Source organism: Sebastes fasciatus, chromosome 21 (genome assembly GCF_043250625.1).
Source record: "Sebastes fasciatus isolate fSebFas1 chromosome 21, fSebFas1.pri, whole genome shotgun sequence".
NCBI lineage: Eukaryota > Metazoa > Chordata > Actinopteri > Perciformes > Sebastidae > Sebastes > Sebastes fasciatus.
This window is the reverse complement of record NC_133815.1, coordinates 11,820,846-11,843,223: the sequence shown is the minus strand read 5'-3', so window position 1 is coordinate 11,843,223 and position 22,378 is coordinate 11,820,846. Positions and strand designations below refer to the sequence as shown.

At 41.1% G+C, this 22,378-nt stretch overlaps 1 protein-coding gene and 1 non-coding gene across 8 annotated transcripts in view; both read left to right on the top strand.

The window, feature by feature from the left end:
- Window positions 1–788: 788 nt before the first annotated feature.
- The window catches only part of pde7a (phosphodiesterase 7A), a 37,074-nt gene continuing 15,484 nt past the window's right edge, over window positions 789–22,378 (top strand). For 3 of the 7 annotated variants that reach the window (XM_074622580.1, XM_074622579.1, XM_074622578.1), the window contains exons 1-4: window positions 789–882; window positions 1,745–1,824; window positions 1,916–2,026; window positions 3,550–3,654. Coding sequence is in view for 4 of the 7 variants with exons in the window: in XM_074622574.1 (XP_074478675.1) it covers window positions 11,551–11,688 (138 nt within the window). In the remaining 3 variants the exon portion in view is untranslated. Of the gene's footprint in view, window positions 883–1,744; window positions 1,825–1,915; window positions 2,027–3,549; window positions 3,655–10,571; window positions 11,689–22,378 lie in introns of those variants that run through there. The other 4 variants (XM_074622577.1, XM_074622576.1, XM_074622575.1 and 1 more) reach the window with 2 other exon arrangements.
- Window positions 1,400–1,485, top strand: trnay-gua (transfer RNA tyrosine (anticodon GUA)). The gene is given in 2 exon segments: window positions 1,400–1,436; window positions 1,450–1,485. It is a non-coding gene; the product is annotated as a tRNA-Tyr (tRNA).

Below are 22,378 nucleotides of genomic sequence, written 5' to 3'. Positions count from 1 at the left end.
GCAGTGCACTCAAAGTACCCGGATGTTGTACTCAAAACGGTCAAATCGTTGAGTGTGGAACGCTGGACACTTTTCACACTCAATTGTCGCCATCTTGGCTACGTAGCGGAAGGGGCGGGACCACGACCACTATTCACACATACGTAGATAACAGAATAAAACAATACGTAAACATACTGGTGCATTTTCAGCAGGACATATCGTAGGCGACGACGTTGGAAACCTAATTTCCACTCTGCTTTAATTTTTTTCTTCAACAAAGCAGGCAGATATTTTGGCGGGTAGTTGACGGGTAAAACCTGAAGGAGGCATCATTACAACACAAAGGATGCCAGCTGCCGTAAAACCCAGAAGAAGAAGAAGATATTTTGGCAGGTAGCGAGCTGTGGTCAAATGTTGCGATCGTCATTTCCAGTCAGTGCGCCGCAGAGTATTCGATTTGAGACGACCCTACCCCGTTGAAATTTACGCACTACTCAAGTGAGTACAGAGTGCACACAGTGCACTACATTGAAGTGTACTTCAAGAAGTATGTGGATTGGAACACACTCCTTATCTTTCATCACATGATTGGTCGCACGGACGTCATTAACACAACATTCAATCACAGTCAGTGCATGGAGTGCCCGTGGCGCGGAGAACATCATCCTATCATTCTGCCTTGAATTAAGTAAAGAAAAAAAACGGCTCTCGGACGGGAGCCGGCTCTTATCGTTCACTTAAAAGAGCCGGCTCAATGAACCGGCTCGTTCGTGACCAGCACATCACTTTGGTAGTTGCTAGCCAGCACCATTCAGGTAGACATCGGAAGATCCGTCGTGTAAACTTCGAGGCAGCAACTTTTTGTTCACCAAAGGGACGATGTCCATGTCCATAAAAAAGGTAATTTGTAATATTAGTTACCTAACTACAAACAAAAGGAAGGGAACGGTATTTTCCACAGCATTAAAACAATGAACTCTGAATCCAGAGAACAATATTGAACTGTCTATTATCATTGTGTTTAGTGGAAACAGCATAAAATGAACCAAAGAAAAAAATATTTTGGAGAATGCGGGCATCGATCCCGCTACTTCTCGCATGCTAAGCGAGCGCTCTACCATTTGAGCTAATTCCCCATGAAGACCTACAGAACATTATATCTCATTTTGAAATAAATGCTTAGAGACATCTTCAACTGTATGTTAACGGAGGTGTGTGTGAAATGTTCACGTGTTGTTGTAATATGTGACGTATAATAGCTACGGTAGCTGTAGCATTACCGTGGCAAGTAGTAGGCTAAGATAGCATTCATTTAGGTAGCTTAGAGCGAATAGTTGAACGGATCATTTTGCAATTGATAACACCAGCTTCTTTGTGATATGATAAAGTATTATAATTCAGAAAGCAGGACCAGCTCCCTTCGATAGCTCAGTTGGTAGAGCGGAGGACTGTAGTGGTTACATGGGAATCCTTAGGTCGCTGGTTCAAATCCGGCTCGAAGGAGAGATTACTTTTTCTCTTCATGCAATTTGGTACTGTTTTTTTCCTTTCTTGTAAACGGCAATAATCTACTAATGCAAGTCGGTGTTTTCATTTACTATTTTACAAATAAACTAAATAGTAAGTGTAATATGCTGGAAACGTACACCTGATAGGATACATAGCAGTTTCTTTTTTTTTTTCCGTCTGTACTCCAGTAGTAAAGTGCATAATTTCATTTATGTTTATGAGTGTTTTAATTTATTTATATTTATTTATGAAGTCTCCTTAAGGATGGAGAGATGAAGAAAATCCGTCAAAGTGAGGACATTTTGCTGGTCTTTACAGGTTTATAGTGAGTTGGTGAGTCATATTTAAACATTTTAGACATACGTTATCACTGAAAACGTTATTCTCCAACCTCCCCTTTCAAATTTGTCTCTCTTTGTTTCAGTTGGTGTCCACCCAGGGGGACAACATACATAGATGCATCATCATCATCGTCATCATCATCATCAGCAGCATCATCATCAGCATCATCATCATCATCGTCATTATACCACAGGTTGGGAACCAAAAATCATCACCTTCATATCCAACTTTTAACTGTAACGTTTCTGTGACTTGTGATCTGTGAAAATGTAAAATAGCAGATTTATTTCCTTTTGCCATTATATGTGATAAGTATAGGCATGTGTGTCTCACCCGATTCCTCTTTTCTGTTTATATCTTTTTCTTGTGATCTACAACAAATGATGTTACTTCATGATGCTATGGGGACACCACTTCATTCAGTTTTAATTAGTAGTCTTTAAAAAATGCCGGACTAGTATGATTACATATTCATGAACAATAAGCAAGAACTGCTCAAATGCTCGCCATTTAGATGGCTCAATTAAGAACATGCTCTGGGTATGTCTTTATGATTTAAGTGAATTCATAATTTTTAAGCCATTACTGTCTGACTCATAAAATTGCAGTGTCTGTTGGTAAAAGGGCAATAAAGATTGAAGATTGACAAATTAATAAGAGCAGTTTGAAGATTGCTTGACGATGAAAAACTGATGTGAATGCCAGACAGAAGCTGCCAGTTTAAAGAGCTCAGTGTGACCCTCCTGTTCCTCTGTTTTTGCTCAGTGGTGGTACATGGTGTTTTGATTACATAGTGAAATGGTCTGCGGGTACTGCCAAGGTCACAAAATACACACATGCACTCACACACAACCACACACATAAAGGTCTACAAGCTCATAAGCAAGATAAAAATGTATATGGGTCCAGAGCAAAGGGTGCCATCTGTTCTCTTGTATGAATATTTCAGTTAGATGGAAGTCATATTGTATTCATACAGATGGTAAGCAGCCATTGCCTGTCATGTAAAAGGTCTTTGTAAGCATTCTCAGATAATGTAGTCTATTTCTGCTTTTCACATTTGTCCTAAAAACTGAAACAATATTTTTTACCTCAAAACAACACTTGGGATGTGATCAGGGATGGAAAAAGTACTAAAATATCTTGCTGTAAATGTAATCCAGTAGAAGAATAACTAATAGTGACTACCTGTACAAATCTACTTGTAATTGTAAATTTATCAGGGATTCAATGTGGACTTTCTTAGGATGAACACAAATAAATAAATACATGATGTTAATTATGAAAATCAATGTAAAGGACAGGGTTCAACCTTGATTGTTTATATTGAAAAGTGAAACTAACAAAATAAAGTTCACAAAAAAAGTAAAGTTGTCTAATTCCTGGGTGAAATATAGTTTGAAATGATTATGGACAGGGACATGTGATTTAATATGTTGCAAAGTACAAAAACACTCTTGAGTACAAGGTAAATTACTTAGTTTAAAATGTACAAGTACACAAAAAAGATTTTAAATTATAGCAACAGAAAATGTATTTGGTTAATCCCTTGGTTGTTTCCGTTGCACTCTTTTTTGATATACAAACTCAAAATGAATAACAGGGCTGGTTAACTGTAAACTCTTTATACTCTGACAAGTTTTGACAGGTGTGCAAAATGTACGATAATGTGGGAAACAAATGCTTTCATATCTATTTTCCTTTTGGAATTTTTAGACTGCAAGCTTCTCCCGTGTCCCTGTGTACCTGTAAGACTTCACAATGGCCTCTTGTGTGCAGAACTTCTGCAGATCCAGAACAGAGTAGAGATCTTCTCCTGAGGTAGACAACGACTTTTTCCTCAGTTTTGACATCCTTCTGTATCATTATCTGCTAAATAGAAGCCAGGTAAATGACCATTTACTAAAAATCGAAATCATAATTTGTTACATCTTTCTTTTAGTCGTGCTTTGTCACGTGCCACCAGTGGTAGTCAAGATGGCAGTGCCTTTTCCTGCGGGTAGGACTCACCTGAGTTGGAAACTTCTCACAATGACAACAACAATTTTTAAGATATAACGTCTTTTAGAAGCAGCAACTACTTGGATATATGAATCAAAGCAGGAAGAGCAAAGATTGCTTTGGAATAAATTTGATCATGCAAAACCTCACTTCGGCTACAACTATTAATAAGACAACATTATATTAACCGACATTTAGGTGGACTTAATGTATAGTGTTCTTTTAAACATTAGTCAGGTTGAACCAAGCAGTCTTTTGTCCAACCATGTAAGGCTACTATAAAAACAAGCTACACACACAGTACAAAATTTAAAATACAGATGTATTGATAAAAGTTGAATGCTCATTTACACTACAGCCATATCCTCTTCTACTTGAACTCCAACCACCATAATGGGTGGTCGTAGTTAATCAGGGACCGATGTAAGCTTATTCTGGTCACATTTACCATTAACATCTGCAGGAAATGCCATATGACATCAAACTAGTCGTTATAATCACAATAAGAATTGGTCATGCAGTGGTATAGTATGGATAAGCCAGTGTAAGTATAAGTAGGGTTACAGATAGTGGATTTGCATGATGAATGAAATACATGCCTTCAGTTTTGTAAATGCCTTATATCATTTTGAACATGTAGTCACTTGATGATAAGAAATATGAAATCAAACAGCCAGATTTCCACATGGAGATTTATATAACATCCTCGCCCATACAGTGACGTAAAAGAGACGTCAGTCTGTTTTACCAGGCGCTGCCGCAGCTCATGGTCATAGGAAACTGAGATGCGCTCAGCATTCAAGTGCTTCTCTCAGGCTGCGTTAAACCTCACACCCTCTGCACCATGAGACGTGCAGTCCACATTGTCTCATCTTTAACACTTGGATTCAAAGTGGAGTGAAGCAGGGTGATTGCAACATCCAGCAGCTGGGTGTTTACACACCAAGAGCCTGCCTGCATTAAGCAGGTTACACTACGGGTACAGTAAACAAGCAGAATGCTGGTATTGCTATTATGAATCCTTTAACAGTTACTCTCGTGGGTGTTTGAAGTGTTACATGTGCAGCTTAATCACTGACTTGTTTTTTAGCTTGTGGCTGAGACACTAAGGGGAGAGAGACTTAGAAAGGTCTAGCACAAAGTCATCATCAAGTTTTCGATGATGCAGTGTGACTCAAGCAAGCAATTCCCACAGTTATTGTGTTTCATTCTGTAAATTGGGTAAATAATCTGTGACAAAACATGCAACCTCTGGGATTGGCCAATTACTCACCATTTAAATCAGGATCTAAGTGTCTCAACAAGTGGTAGGCATTCATGTCTTAGTAACCATATTTAATTATCAATTTTCACCAAATACACCTATACTACTGTCAACTTATATATTTTTTTTAAATGTGTTTGGCCATTTTATTAGATAGTGCCAGTGTGGGATCAGTATTTTCACGGATAACTATTTTATTTTTCTAACCATCAATATCATTAAACAATCTGGATGTTAATGCTGGTCAAAGGAGCTTCATGCTATAGTTTCCACTGAGGAGTTGTGATAGTAAAGCCCACTGTCCTTTAACACAGTAAAAGAGTGCTATCTAGTGGTAGGAAGAGGGCAAGCTATGTCCAGTAGATGCACTACTGCATATCAGAATCAGAATCAGAATCAGAATGGTGTTTATTGCCAGGTGTAAGGGGTATACACGAGGAATTTTCTTTGGCTTTGTTGGTGCGAGGCAAACAGTATAATAACAAAGAATAGATAAACGTTAGAATAAAATAAGAATAAAAAATGTACAATTTACAAAATAAGCTATAAAATAAACATGGTATAAACAGATAGTGCAAATATTGTCGGTGTGCAAACAAAACAATCAGGTATCAGAGGGAGAGAGAGGGAGAGAGAGGGATACTGTAGGGGGTGGTATTGAGAGTGTATGAGAGAGGGGGAGAGTCAGTGTCGGGGCCGTAGTGTGTGTGTGAGGGGAAGACAGTCACAGGGGGGCGGATATTGACATCACTGCAGTCGTCACCAAACAGGGCTTGCATTGTTTTGGAAAAGGCGGCTGCGCTTCAAAAACGGGATTCACGGTGGAGCGCTAAACCCAAAGTCCAATGAGCAAAATTGTGAAAAGGTAGCACTTCCCAGATTTCAAAGATGAGCAGGACAAAATGCCAACATTTCACTTGTTTATTTGCCTCACGTCACAATGTGGGTTACATTGTATTTGTAATTATGCTGTTGCATTTAGATCTTATGATTCATACTCCTTACTGTTGTGGCTGGAAATGAGATTTATCACTTCAGCAACACATGAATATTAAAAAAATTATGCTGCATGCATTGATGCTATCTGGGACATAAGGTTTAGCACTTCTGGACTTATTATTTTACACTAGCACTGCATACTTTTTTTCCCCATTGCCCATATCCAAGTCTGGAAATGCAAACTGTAAGTGTTAGCACAAGTTGCCAAGTTTGCAACATTTTGTTTTTATTTGGCAGGCATTATATAGTGTAGTTGTCATTATATTGGAGGATATAAACCTAAAATGCACAATTAATACCTTCTGGTAACAAACCAATATTCCTTCTCTTTTAAAGTATATTTGAGATATACTGTAATTAACTTCAATATTTCTTTAATTAATTTTTGATCCTACAAGCACATTGTCCCTGTAATTGCTCCTTTTTACCACAAGGTGGCTCTAAATACACACAAAACAGTTTTAGGTGTTTGTAATGGCTTCTAATACAAAAGTATACTACAGTATAAAATCCTGTTTATTTCTTCCAATTCAACCTGATGGCAATAGTAATCCATTTTATTATGGGTGAGATAACAGGTGCAAATGTATAGTAAATTAAGCGGGATGAAAATGTAATTAATTAGTCAAGGAAAATATTCATTAAAAGGGGATGTGCAGGTACATCAAATATAACATTTAAAAAAAATCAGGAATTGAAAATGTCTGTGTGTTAATGTGTGCTGGTGTGTTTGTTTACAGATGCACATATAGAATCCGTATGTCAAAGGGCACTATAGGCGTAAAACTGCTGCGTGGGCAATTAAGCAATAGATAATGAGTCCTGTGATACCCCCGGTGTTGTCAGAGGGTAACAGGTAAATCAATTAGGGACACCACGGCGGATTGCAATCTGCCTCCAGAGAGCTCTCAGTAGAAATAGAGTCAGGAGGAGTGGAGCCGTGGCAGCTTCACAAGCAGATACTGTACCTGTAGCCTCAAGGGGAATCAGCAGGTATGCAGCTCACCTGTCTCACTAAAGCTCCTGAGGCGGACGCCAGAGTAGTTAAACACACCTGCTATGCTGCAAAGGTGTGTGTCTGTGCATGGTGTGCGTGGTTGGTTTGTGTAAATGTTGCAATGTACACGGAAATATGTGCTTGTCCTGTTCATTCACACGTAACGTATGAGGCCCTTTTCCAAGAAGCCATTTCGACATGTCATTACAGGGTAAACAGGTATAATTAATAACATTAATTATGACCCTGTTCCATTTAGATGTGCCAGGGCCCTGGAATGGTGCATGTTGGCTCACTGGAGTGGCTGTGACAATAAATAGAACGCGTCCATAATTAATTGTATCAATTACACCCTTGTTTATCCTGCAATTACATGTCAAAATGGCTGCTGGGAAAAGGGCCCATTGACGTAGTCATATGCCACATCGAGCAGTTTCAGAGTTGTCTGGCAACAACAGGTTTGTGAACTGTGAATGCAAAAACAGAACCGCCCATGTGTGTTTGACCTTCTCCGCTCTGTTTGCAGCAAATACCTTTAAAAATCTAAATGTGACATCTTAGTCATTTACACTAACACTTCAGGAAAAGTAGCAGTTAACCACTGGTGGAATGTAACTAAGTACATTTACTCAAGTACTGAACTTAACCCTCCTATTATCTTTGGGGTCAATTTGACCCCATTCAATTTTTAACGTATTTAAATAAATGATTGACATAATTTTTTTTGCTTCATATTTAATGACTTTTCCTAATTTAATGGGGACAACTGGGTAAACATAAAATTAAAATGATGATATGTTTTCAATGTCCTGTACACATGCTGTACGCATCGGTGTTCTTTGGGGTCAATTTGACCCCATGCTGTTTTAGCTGTATAAAACATATAAGAAATATCAACATTTTACACACATTTGTTTTGGATGATATTGAGGTCACTATAACATGCAACTTTATAATCTTCAAAAAGCTTTAGGGCCCTAACCTAACATAACCATAACTGTAGTAGTGCGAGAACCACTGATAGTTCACACAACATGGGGGGAGGGGAAACATCATTCTCGCGAGAACTTTGATATTTCCCCACGCTTTGGGGGCGGCAAAATATGGTTCCCGTGAAGATATTGATTTTATTTAAAGGGCTATTTAGGTAGTCAACAAACAAACATAAAGTACCTGACACATAAACTTGGGTAACAATTTTAATTATAATCATTTTCTGGAGGTTTAAATTGCTGGGGTCAAATTGACCCCAAGGATAAAGGATGTTAGTAAATTTGAAGGTAACAGGAGGGTTAAGTACAATTCTCAGGTGCATGTGCTTTACTTGAGTATTTCCATTTCATGCTACACATTTTGGAGGAAATATATTTTACTTTTTACTGCACTACATTGTTTGACAGCTTTAGTTACTAGTTTCTTTGCAGATTCAGGTTATCATCAATATATAAAACATAATCAACAAATAAATGATGATGTAATATTATGGATTAAGGTACCCAGTAGTATATAAAGTACTTAAAATTAGCCCCACCATTATCAGTTAAAGTGATGTACACATTTAATGTATCACTAATTATAATCCAGTGCTAATACATATATATATATATATATATGAATCTGAAATGTATCTGTATAATGAGTATTTTGGTACTTGAAGTATATTTTGATACAAATACTTTTGTACTTTAACTTACGTCTATATGTGTGTATGTGTGTATATATATATATATAACCTTTATTTTACTAGGAAGTCACATTGAGATTAAAACCTCACAGTGTGAAATAGCATTTTCAACACATAACGAGACAACAACATTGCATCACGGTACGACTAAAATCATTACATCATCATACAGTGCATTAACAGGGCAGCATGTTGGTCATGTAATTGATATTTAATTGAAGCAACTGCAGCTAGTGGTGGCCACTTCCTTTATTCTAAGTTTAAAATCATTTAAAGAGATAAGGGTCTCAAGTTAAAGTTTGGCCTGCAGATCATTCCAGGACCCGGACCGTAGTGGAACAGGCTTGTTTTGCCAGCTTCTGTACTGATAGAAGACACTTTAAACGGAAGGCATTTATGTGACCTAAGATTATAACTGTTCTGGAGAAATACAAACTTCCGGCTTAAGTAAGTAGGGAATTTGCCAGAGATGATATAGACTAAAATGTACCAATGTTGTAACCTCTGCAGAGTGAGGGATGACCATCCTACCATGCTGTACAAGGTACAAAAGTAAGATCTTGAGTATTTTACGCCGTAGCATTGCTACTTCTACTCAAGTAAAAGATCTGAATACCTCTTCCACCACTGCAGTTAGCATCAACTTAAATGATTTTAGGATGTATTCTCAACTGCAAGGTTTGCAGGTTTGCAAAGACAAAAGTTGCTGAGAAAGCTACAGTTATGGCTAATTTAGGAAAATATAAAATACAAGTTTGATCCTCTTTTCCCTCTAAACAAATTCTCTGAAAAATTCTCTCAATATTTTCACTGCTTTGGCAGGGTTTGTGTGGTAGGGCATACATTATTAAATGGTTTTAGTCAGAATACTACATTTGCCTTTTAGGTGAGCATATGTAACTGTTACCATTAGTCAAAACAGCTACTTTTGTATTTTCCTTTTAGTAGTTTCAAACACAAGTACCTCACTTTACAATTGAGTTGGCTATTCTAGTACTCTTTCCACTCCTGCTACCGTCTACGACACATTTGTTGTTGTGTTTTGCAGTGTTGTTGCCGTAGTTGCCTGGAAAAGATGCAGGACCTCTTTGTGGGGGGTATGATTGTGGGGAACTGCATTCAGACCCATGGAAATGGGGAGGGGATTATGCCTCCATTGGCGCTGGGCCTGACTGTTGCCATGGCACATCCATTGTCCCCCATCACATGGGCATGGCACAGAAACCTCCAGTGAAAATGGTCATGATCTGGTTTGGGGGAATTATTTGAGATCATGCAAAAAAAAAAAGAAAATCAATGGTCCAGTATCTTACAGGCAATTTGATGCAGCCAGATAAACCTAAATAATGCATGCAGACAATAAAATGAGTAACTCAGAGTTTACAATGCAAGCAGCATGTGTCTTGAGTCACCACCACACGCAGTCATACGGAGCAAATTGCCTCAGCCTGACAACATTTTTGCTGTATTTCCTAGGCTGTATTTCAAACTCCCGGTGAGTCTCAGCTCCCAAGTAGTATGAGTCATGAGAGGAAGGTAATCACAGGCAATGATGTGGACCGCTGCAGGGCAAGCCCCGTTGTGGAGGAATACCCTTGAGAAAGTCCACGCCGTCTGCAAAAACGACTGCTCATATAGGTCTTGGGATCGCCCCTAGCCGCACAGCCAATCACGTAACTCGGTTCATATGTCTTCAGCGCTCTCGTCCAATCAGCGTCGAGCTTACAAAAGGAGCTTCAACACCATTGGTTTATCTTGCAACAAGGGCGTTTTTTTTTTTTTTACTCGCTCCAACAGCACCATCTCTGGCAGGTGGTGTGCGCTTTAAAACCATACAGTAGGCTAATGTTTAGGACGATAGGTAGGTAGTTGTAGGGATATAAACACACTTTAGGTTGTTGATTTGTCGTCTTTTGGTTGATAGTTTTGTGTTAGGTGCCTTTAATGTTTCCTTTAAGCGCACCAGGAGTCGCAGTGGATGAGATGAACGTCGGGGTTCCCCCTCTCTCTCTGAGCCAGACACTTTGTGCTTCAGCGGTGAATTAGACAACTGCTCCTTCATCATGCAGCTTCTGCAAAAAAGACGGAAAAGCCCTACATGTTGATTATATTTCGCGTGAATGAGAGAGAAACCTCCACGGCTGACAAGGTCTCCTACATCCTGCAGCAGCTGCCTCCACCTCATCCGCCGGTTGTTGCATGCATGCATATATACAACATGATATGTTGATGACATTTTTTGTTGGAAGTGGTCGTGCCTTTTGTTTTCATTTCGGGGATATATTGTGATTATGCGGATCCGTGAACAAACACGCCACGAAACGCAAATGAGCGCACGGTTTTTTCTGCTTTGAAAATGAGGAAGCGTTTTCATAAAGACCCAGAAAATGGCAAGAAGGTCTCGTCGTCCGTGGGCCCGGATTTGAGTAAAAATGAGAAGGAAAGGAGCAAATGCAACAGCAGCAGCATGATTTTTTTTTTCTTCCCTACAAAATGACACCAAAAGGAGGCAGATAAGACGCAGCATCAATGAAGAGGACAAGTTTTGAGTCGCTCATAATGAACAGAAATACTTTGCAGCTCGATAGCAGATCGTTTCCACAATATTGAAAGATTTGTTTCCTCTTTGTGGAGATTTTTTTCTAATTCACCAGTCATCTATTTTCTGCATTGCATTTGATATCTTTTTTTTCATTATATATATATATATATATATATATATATATATATATTTTTTATACTTTTGATCCGGATCCAGCCCTGACTATTTCAATGGAAGTATGTTATCAGCTGCCGGTTTTGCCTCTAGACAGGCCGGTTCCCAAGCATGTCCTCAGCCGGAGGGGAGCCATTAGTTTCAGCTCCAGCTCTTCTCTCTTCGGGGCTCCTGATCCGAGACAGCTGTCACAGGTAAAGAAATTTAAAAAATCTCTTTTTTATCATTTAGTCACAGTGGGGTTTGGCTATGGGAAATCACACAGGCCTTAAAACCAGCACCATTTTTTTTTTTTTTTTTTTAACAAATATATGAATAATCCACAGGAATCTTGCAGGTGGTTGCTGGATATCTAGGCCCTAACACACACACACAGTGAGCACTCACTTGCACAGACGCACACAACATTTTCTTATCTCTTTAGACCTAAAATACACCAAGCTGAAACCACTCTGCATTTGTGCATGTTTCCCATAGATAAAGGCCCCTCTTGGCTTACACTTTAGCCTTCAGCGTGATGCCTAAAGTATATCAGTTTACTCCTGGGACTTGCTACATTTGTCAGAAGGAACGTGCCACTCTGTTATTTATGTTAACATCCCTTGACACATTGGCAGAAAGAAACATAAATCATTGAGTCATACTTGAACTTCCTCCGTTCTCAGTGTTGAAGTCTTGAAAATGTGCCTCTGGTAAGCCTGCCTCTATATATTTCTGCCCTGCGGTGAAAGGAAAGAAAAGATGGGCCACAACAACAGTCTTCATGTTGTGGTTAACTCATGTACATAGAAAAAACTGGTACAGCAGTGTAATGTATCTCCGATGCATTAGACAAGCACTGAGTCACTGTTGTGTGTAAGCATGTGTCTCAGATGATGTACCATCCATGAGGCCTTTGTCCAGTACACTTGCTTAACTAACTGTAACTCACATAATGCCTGCAACCTCAGCTAAGAGAGAAGTTGCACATCAAGTCATGAGTCAGTGAACTCCTTCCCCACAGTGTTAAGTTTTTTTAAATGTTATTGCTTCAGTAGTTTTGCACATAAGCAGCAGGATGTATTCTCATCTCTTTGGGTCACGTCCTGCTAGTTGGTCATGAACAGAAACTCCCACGGCGTTGCGTGGCATCTCCCAACATATTAACTAAGCATTAAGTCACTATCTTTTGACCGCGTGAGCGTCCTCTTCAATGGGCCGTCCATTAGGGCTTTGTGCAAGACGCTGCTCCACATAACCACCCATGTGTGTCTGCTTTGAACCTACCACACCGTCACAGGCGGCTCCCTCAAAGACTAATGCATAGCCTTGGCTATCAAAGGCCCTCAATGATGCTCGTCTTCAGTGGGCTTTTTTCCCCGCTGGGTTATTAGTGCTTTTGACAGATGCTGTGAAATGTTGGACAAGACTTTTCTGTCCATCCATTCATCTTTGTATCCATCCATTCACTTAATACCTGAAGGCATTATCCTAACACTCCATCATCATGCTCTGTCTTAGTTTGGAGGACTTGTAAAACTAATCTGAGGGCCTGAATCTATCCTGCGCCTTAGTGGTTCTTGGACCTTGCTTCCCAGACCGCCACCCAAAGGAGGGATCCCTGGAGAGGTCCCAAAATCCTCAGGAGAAAACCCATCTCAGCATAATGCTAGATCACTCATCCTCTGCATACAAACACAAGCGTAAAGCTATTATGTCTCTTGGTCGGGGTCACCAGCTGATTTCTCAAGCGGGCCAGAGTTCATTTTCAATCGGCAGGTGTGAGGTGTGCTGTCATCGTGCTCCTTTGTTGTGTAAAAAGGGGTCATTTGCAACAAGCAGTGCACTTTGTAGTGTTAAGTGAGTTTCCAGTGAAACAATAATGATCTGCATGTCATTTTCGTGCAAACATTGTTAAATCGCACAAGGTCTATAAAGACTTTTATGCAAAAACAAGACAGCAACAGCGAGGGATTCAGTAATTCAACATGCTGACATAGTCATTTGTCTTTTTTTTCTTCCCGAACAGTGGCAGAATTGGGTGAACATGCATACAAGCATACGGCGGTGTCACTCAGCCTTTGTCATGGAGCAATTACACTTCTACAAATATTGTGTTTCGGGCCCTATTTATGACCATAAGGGTGCATTTGTCCTTGGTGGCTGCTGTGTTTTTGTGTGTGGTTCCACAGGCCTGTTGTTTGTGGAAGCAGTTCTGGACTAGCATTGCAGAAAGAGGCAGTTAGGCATGTGCCTGGGCTCTGTGGGCAGTGGTTTGGCTCGCTGCCAGACTCACAGATGGCCGGAGTCTCAGTCTCTTTTCTTTCTCTGGCTATCTTGTTCCGCTCACTCACAAGCTCCCTCTCTTTCTTTCTCTTTCTCCTCCACCCCCCCTCCCCTTCCCTCTCCGATGAAGACATTTCCTCTTGTAAACAGAGGACGAAAGAGTAGGGCTGAAGACACGACAGAGTCTCAGAAGAATATGTCACTCTGTGGTCGTGGAATGCTTATGATTGGGTGTAAATATGCTGCTGAGGAGGCGTTGATAACAGCAACGGCATTAAATAAATGGGCTCATTTATCTAGTACAATGCCTCTATTGTTTTTATGCATGTTGGCTGCTTGTTGATTAATTCCCAAAAGTGAGGTGGAAGATGATTTTGAATTTCCCTTGTATATAGTGATGCATGCTGGTCCCCTCTGGCCTCTCTGGAGTGAAGGGTAAACACAGGACTGAGATAGATTAGATTGGTGCAGGATGAAAGGAGCAGGAGTACGGGACAAGGAGTCATGTGGTTCCCATCTAAGCTACAAAACACACATGTGTTGGCGCATAAAGTTAGTTTAGCTTTACTGCACACATTTCAGAGATGTTCCACATGGCAGCACTGACTTTCTGTGCCATGTGGCTGACTGTCATGATGTGGTACTAGTAACACGTTCACACACAGTCGCATGCTTTTGATGAGGCTGTGTAATTGACATTTTTCAAAAAAGAAAAAAGCAGAGATACAAGAAATCAATAAACAGATGCGCGGTATTGATGAGGCCTGAGCAGTCACATTGCTTGTGGGGGTAATGGGAGGGAAGCAGCTTAGACTGGGAACACTGATATGCTTTCAGCTCAGTCCATCATATCACAGTCAGAGATATCATCAAGAGCATGTTAGCCACTGACCCTAGATAGACTCCTTCTGGTTTGAGATGTTTAGGGACAGGAGATGATGATAGGCCCGTGCATAAGGGTGTGAGATAGCGATGCTTGTTTCATCCACACTATGGATGTTTCTGTGCAGAGCACGATAAGAGAACACACTACAGTGCTTCTTTCCGAGGGAGTTACTTTGTTGATTTTAACTGAACCGATAAGCTTTTTTTTTTTTTTTTCTGCGCATTGCCATCGGATTGACGTAGTTTCAGGATGTGGTAAGAATGCTGAAGGAGCTGTTCAGACACTGAGCCTGGTGTTTCACAACCTTTCACAAAAACTTTAACCCTCTCCCTGCCAAAGTTTGGTTTTCGCAAGTTGCATGAATGAGCTGGAATATTTAAGCAAGGATGTGTATTATTTAGTAAATAAACGGGTCAAATCTTACATCCTGTCTTCATTTATATATACGCACTCTCCCTGTTTCTCGGCCTGTCCGTCTCTCTCTGCAAGGGGCCCCCCTTATCACATGACCATTCTGTTTTTGTGCTGCAGTGTCGAGTGCAATCGGCTGAGAGATTGTGGCTCCATACATCAACACACTAACGGACACAATGTCAGGGGGCCAGCTGCTCTGGCTGAATATTAAACATATTAACTGTATAGACATATGAGATGAGCCCATACAGGAAGGGAGAATTTATTTACCACTGTTGCTAGTTTTAAACACAGAACAGTTGTCCACTGGCGCACTGGTTGTCGACTTGGGTTTTGTTTGCTTTCCTCAGAAGGTTAAGACTTGCAAGGGGGAGCATTAAGCTGGCCCAGAGAAGCAATTAGAGCCTGGGGATGATGTTTGAGATGAATGAAATTCCTGTGCGGGGTAGATAGCCTGTGAGAATATGAAGCAAGTCTCCCTCTTCCTTCCCCCACCCCTTAACTCTACTTGTGTCATAGAGCACTGCTAAAAGCACATTTATACAAGGCCCCTTAAAGCTATCTGTGTAAAGAAGGCTTAAATCATTTCAAGACACTTTACCCGCCAGTAAAGATACAACAACATTGGTTGCAGTCTATATTACTGCTTGACAAGCATGCTGCTTTGTTCTTTGGCGACAACATTGCTCCGTCATTCGCTGGCTAAGGCATCGGGCCAATTCACCCCAGGACTCCTCCTCAAACCAGCAGCCCTCTCTCTCTCAAAAGCTCACTGCAGCTGGAGTGTGTCAGAGTGGACAGTGTTCTCATAAAACACTTACAACAGGTAGACTCAGTCTAGGGGCTTTTGTGTATGCAATGGCTGCTGCACAAACACATACTTACTCACTCCAAACCTGTTCGCATTTATGGCCTAGCACTCAGTTACTGGAATGTGCCGTCCAACATAGTAGAGCGCCGCAAGAGGTCATAACTTAGAAGGAAGCTTTCAGTTTATGAAACCGTGCTGAGTCCGGCTGCTTTTATCTTGGGTATTTACATGTGTGCGTGCACTGCTTTGTTTCTGATATGTCAGTTTATAGGAACATTGCTGGCTTCCTCATTTGCTGGGCCCCAGCTGACTTACTGACTGCGCAGTAGGCTTGTCCTCAGCTAAAACCCAATTTTAAAGCTAAATTACATCATAAAGGCAGGCTTTGTGTCTGTGTTTGAAACAAGGAAGTGTGAGAATGCTGCACTTTGCACTGGACCATTGAATAACATTCAAAAGGCGTCAGACTACAATAACGGCTCAATCACAATGCTGTGATGACGAGAACATGTTTGAAAAAGCTGCTTTGAATTTGAGTTTTTGCAACTCAGCCTGCGCCGTTTGATTTAAACACGCACACAATACATTAGTCTGTCTCCTTTTGAACAGACATCACCACAACACGTAGTCAGCATCTGTTAAACTGTAGGAGTCAGAAAATGATTAACATTGTAGACCTAGTGTTACTCACACAGACGGACGTTTTGACATCACATGACCTCCTGACCCTCAGAAACCTGAATGCTGTGACCCCAGGCAGCGAGACTAAGCCCAGATAAGAAACAGAGTCGTATGTAAACGAGCTCACGTGGAATTGCAAAGAGCACAATGAGCCGACTGTTGTGCTAGCAGTAAATCAAACAACAAACCCAACTGAATTTGGCTCGGTCTCAGACTGCTGCGAGCAAACACTGACTGGCTGCAGCTCCAGGTGTTCAGTTAAAGGCACCCAAAGTATGTTTCCCAAAAATAAGAATAGAGATTGTAAAGCTTTATGGAAGTAAACAGAAAAAAATGTGGCCTGTAACCAATTTGGGACTTTGTTTAACAGTTAAATGCTAACCCACACAAGCACATTTACAACATCCAGGTGGCAGAATAAGCTAGGGTTTGTGTAAACACTGTGACTTGATTTGACTACGTATAGGCCTACATACAGTATGTATGCCTTTTCAGAAGAATAATGTTTGGACTGATTGGGAGAGGTTTTTACAAAAGGTTTGTTGTATTTCTGGATATTTCAAAAAGTTATCACTCCAGGATTCGTCCGAGATGGATGGATGATGACTTCATTCCTTTATAGCTCAGTGAGTCAAATTTCTCCCTTCACACCCAAGTTTTGCATGAGCATGAAGTGAAAAAAAAAAACGCCATAGGCCAACAGATTGGTAGAAATTTTAATCCTGGCCCTGCCTGGTTTGATGCCAGAGGCTGTGGGTCAAATGCAAACTGGCAACCAGCAGGGCTCAGCAGTGAAGCCAAAGCAAGAAGTCTCTAAAGCTATAGTTTCTCTAATGGCCACTAGACATCGAGAATATCTGAATTAAAGTCACATGAAAAATCCAACTGTTTATATCTTGAAATGCAAAGTTAATGCATTTTCCTCTTTTTTGCACTCTTGTAGCTGACAAAGTTGGTGATGAGATGTAAACAGTGGGCAACTCCGGGGTCTGAAAAGTGAAGCCAATGTGCAAGTGCCTTAAAACTGCATTCTTTCTAATGGCCGAAGAGGAAGATTCCTCCGGATGAAAAAATAAATCAGATTGCATAGAAGTCTATGAGAAAATGACCCTACTTCTCACTTGATTTATTACCTCAGTGAACATTGTAAACATGAATTTATGGTCTCAATTGACAGTTTCTAGTCTTCTTCAATACAGCATGATCATTTAGTATTTATGGTCCCATTTAGAGTCAAATAGACCATAAAGCAGGGGATGCTTTAGGGCGTGGCTACCATGTGATTGACAGGTCGCTACCACGGCGTTGTCCGGTCTGGGAGTTGTCCGTGTTTTCGTCTTACAACTTTAACCCTTTCACGGTGTGTTTTCAGTTCATGAAAGTTAATTGTAACATTTTGGTCGCCTAAAAATGTCTTATTCAGCGTCCGGTCTCTCGTGTCACTTCTGGTTGCAAATAACCAAGATGACGACAGCCAAAACGCCGAACTTGAGGCTTCATAACGGCAGTCCAAAAACCAATGGGTGACGTCACGGTGACTACGTCTACTTCTTATGTTCAGTCTATGGATGTGAACCCAAATCCAAGCATCAACCTGTTGATGATCCCTCAGATGTTTTATCTATGTTTTTCTTCATTCAGCCTATGAACAACTGGTAGATTTCCATTAAGCTGGATGCTTTTGCTGTGTCAGACCTGTGAGCAACCACCATGATCAAAACCCATGATAGTTTTTATCAAACAAATGAGCTATTAGTCGGTAACCAAGTCATTACCTCCTGCAGTTGCTTCATAGTTAAAACTTTCCAGTAGCTATCTGGCCTGTGGACGGCTATTATTGATAAGCATCTGTACAAAGTTCAAATTTCTTGCATGAAGGATACAAATTGAGCTGGCCGGTTTGCTGTGGCATCAATTTAATAACGCTTATAAAACTTACAAAAAGGAGATTATCCACTGCACCACATTCCTGAAGTTTCATATGATTGAAATTCGTGACAAGCATGTGCAAAGAAGGACAGCAAATCCATCCATCCATCCATCTGCAACCGCTTATCCCGTTAGGGGTCGCGGGGGGGCTGGAGCCGATCCCAGCCGACATTGGGCGAAGGCAGGGTACACCCTGGACAGGTCGCCAGTCCATCGCAGGGCTGACACATAGAGACAGACAACCATTCACGCTCACACTCACACCTACGGGCAATTTAGAGTCCACAATTAACCTAACCTGCATGTCTTTGGACTGTGGGAGGAAACCGGAGTACCCGGAGAAAACCCACGCTAACACGGGGAGAACATGCAAACTCCACACAGAAGGGTCCCAAGCCGGATTTGAACCTGCAACCCTCTAGCTGTGAGGCGCCAGTGCTAACCACTGCACCACCGTGCAGCCCGGACAGCAAATCAAACCGATAAAATGTATTAGTCAAGTTTAATAAGTGAATTTCCTGTCTGGGACATTAAGTTCAAGTCCTGCCTTTGACATCCTGCATCTCTATCTCTATCTCTCTCTCTCCCTTATTTCCCAACAGCCTCAGCTGTGAAGCATAAATGCCAAAAACACAGAGCTTGCAAAGGGGCTCAAGTTCATTTCGGACCATGACAGGACCATGGGTATATGGTTTTGTGCGGGTTGGCACTACAAGGCGCGGCAGGGTTGTGTGTTGTGGACTGGCCATTTTCAAGGGTAAAACGTGACTTTCCCCTTTCGTTCACAGTGGGAATGTGACATTGACAAAGTGTTTGCACTGCCGCCTCCTTCTTACCAGCTCACAAGGGAGCACATGCCAGCAATGTCCACTTAAGTGCCAACTGGTGGCTGGCCCTGTATGTATGTGTGTGTGTGTGTGTGTGTGTGTGTGTGTAAGTGTGTGCGGCAAGCTCTGGCCAAAAGGTTTGTTTGGGCAAGTGTTGGCAGGGCTGGTCACTCTTCCATTCCCAGCCCTAGAGCCAGTATTATACAGTTCCCACGCATGTTACAGCCGATAGCAGCCCCCTAACACACACAAACAGACACACACAGCCCATGCATATATACACACAATCTATAATATTCACACTAACCACTGGTGCTGTGTGTAAACACAGAGGCCTGTTGACACTAAAATACAGCTTTGCAGATCACCCACCCCGAGTCAAGCTGTTTGCTAGCCGGTAAAATATTAGCTTTGGATTGGCGGCTGTCATGAGCTTAGAGGACAGACGGTGTCAGGTGTGTTTGTGTGTGTGTGTGTGTGTGTGAAGGAGATTCACATGATATGAAGTAATGAGTATACAAGCATGTACATTTGTGTTTGTTGTGGTGTGACCAGTTGACTGTTGTCATGAACTGGCCAGTCATGCAGACTCCCTGTGGAATGGGTAATCCTAGATAAGGGTAACCCCAGAAAGGAGAGCGGCGAGTCTGCCTGGAGGGGGGCTAGGATGTGTGGAGTGCATAGAGAGGTGAGCCAATACCTCAGTGTAGCCTGGAGCAGCTGTCTGTCGACAGAGCAAATATTCCGTTACCACAGTCCTACCCGCTACAACTGCCACTGTAGTGCTCTGCTGCGGCTGCCTCCTGGTGAGGGATACTGTCAGCACTGGATGGAGTTGTAGACACAAGGAAAGATAACAGACAACTTATCCACTTATTTGCTGGGATCTTCATCCATATTTTGGCAACTTGTTTTGCCTTCTTAGTTCACCAGTAGCACCGTTATTCAAAACCTTTATAACATTGTATTATTTCGCAGTAGGTCAGTGGTAACTATGACTCCAGAAACCTGAAGAAAATGTTTGTTTCTTGTTTTGTTTATACTCCAAAACCACGTTTTTAGCCCATATGTCAAAAAGGGTTTTAATGCATCACTGGAAACTTTTGGTGCATGCTGCTGAGCCAGTAAAAACAATTGACTTATTCGGAGCACGCACATCTGATGTTTCCAGTACATGTCTTTTACCCAAGGTTGACTCAGAAAAGTATTTTAAAAATGCAGTTATCAGACTAGAAGGTCTGATCTTGGAACAGCAGTCCGCATTAGTTTACATAGTATTTAGTGCTCTGTGACAGTATAAACAGTAAAAATGGTACATCAAAAGGAAATTGTGTCGCTTGGACTGGTACTAAAATAATTTCTGGCAAATTTCCATCAGGTTGTGCTTTTCCATGCCTTGAACATCCATGATCACAACCTGTTAAGTAGATGTGGCGACAGCCGTATTTTGGTAGCACGCGAATGGTACGATATAAAGATGACGACCAGCTGGTATAGAATCACAGCTGTCTGGGCCGCTCCTCATATTTGGAGAAACATTCACTGATCGGAATCAGCAATTTGGGAAGGCATTGCCTGAATCCAAACACAATGGCACTATTATAACTATAAGTAGTTTAAGTGGTTTATAATGTTACTTGAGGTGATAAATCCAATGATTTACTTGTCAATTTTTCATCAACATTGCTTATTGCTCACAAACACAGTAGCAGGACACTTGCAACTACAAACCTCTCCCATACACTCTCCATGATGCACAAAGCATGCTTACTCAGTTTTTGCCTCGCATTCAGCCAGTTCTTTGTCTTTTTGTGTTTCCTCTGCACACATTGTCGAGGACAAAATCCAAATCAAATGTCCAAATTTAGGTTTGGATCAGCTTTTATTAAGCAGTTACAGTTAGCAGATGGTCACAAAATTTGGTGGACAAGTCAACTCAACACCTTCTTTTTCCAACTCGTCACAAACCGCCCCTTGGCGTCACGGCGTCACGCCCCCTTGTCACCTTAGGTTTGGGCAACAAAACCACTATAGTTAGGTTTAGGAAAGAAATACATGATTGGGCTTAAAGCTACTACGTTTGTACAGCGAAAATTACACTGAATGTTGTGAACACGGGACACGAACAGCGCACTCCTGGGTGAAAGACCTGTGTTTATAGGGGGCCCATCCACCCGCCCTATGTGTGTCTTTTCGCTCTTTAAACGTCACCACACTCCTGGCACATTTTCTCAGAGCGTTTACTGTTGCAGCATTCTAGTTAATGGAATGCTCAGTGCGTTTCATACCGGCGCTACCACTAAAGCCAATTCAAATACAAATTCAAATTCATTCAAATTACATTCACCTGCTGACGTCAGATTGAGGAAGGCATTTTTTCAATACATACTTTTTAATGTTCGTATTTTCAACTGTATTTTGAGATGGACATTTAAAGGGAAGTCAAAATGTCACAGAAAAATTAGCGTGTGGGTGGGGACAAATGTATTTGGATGGGACCCAAAGTAATTTCTATTTAAAGGAAACACTGTGTGAGTGTGTGTGTGTGTCCACATAACATGTGCGTTTCTCACATGACTGATAGTGGTGCAAGTGCCGTATCAGGCTGATGATATGGAGCTGGAACATATTTATCAGCGTAGCAGTTTATGCACACACACAGACTCACTCTCACGCTTGCACACACTCTCTCTCTCACACACACACAGCAAATTAGAACCAACAGTAACAACATTACACCACCCTCCACTTATCAAACTCTGTGAATATGTTTAAAAAATGTCCTGTATTTTGTGTTTTCAAGGTGTGTATTTGGGGTAAATGTGATTCCACCCACACCAATTTTGGGATCTATTACGTTGTTTTCATATTTTTCATTTGCTCCAGGGATGACGTATTTTTGTTGTCCAACCCGGAAGTTAGAATCGCCCTGGGTTACCTTGACAAAAACTCAACGGGATTTTGCCATTGACTTTTGGATTATTGCAGAAAATAAGTTCTGTGGCAAATAAACATTTATGATACTTACACGTTTTGTTCAGCAAGATAATCCTCACAAAGGAACACCACTT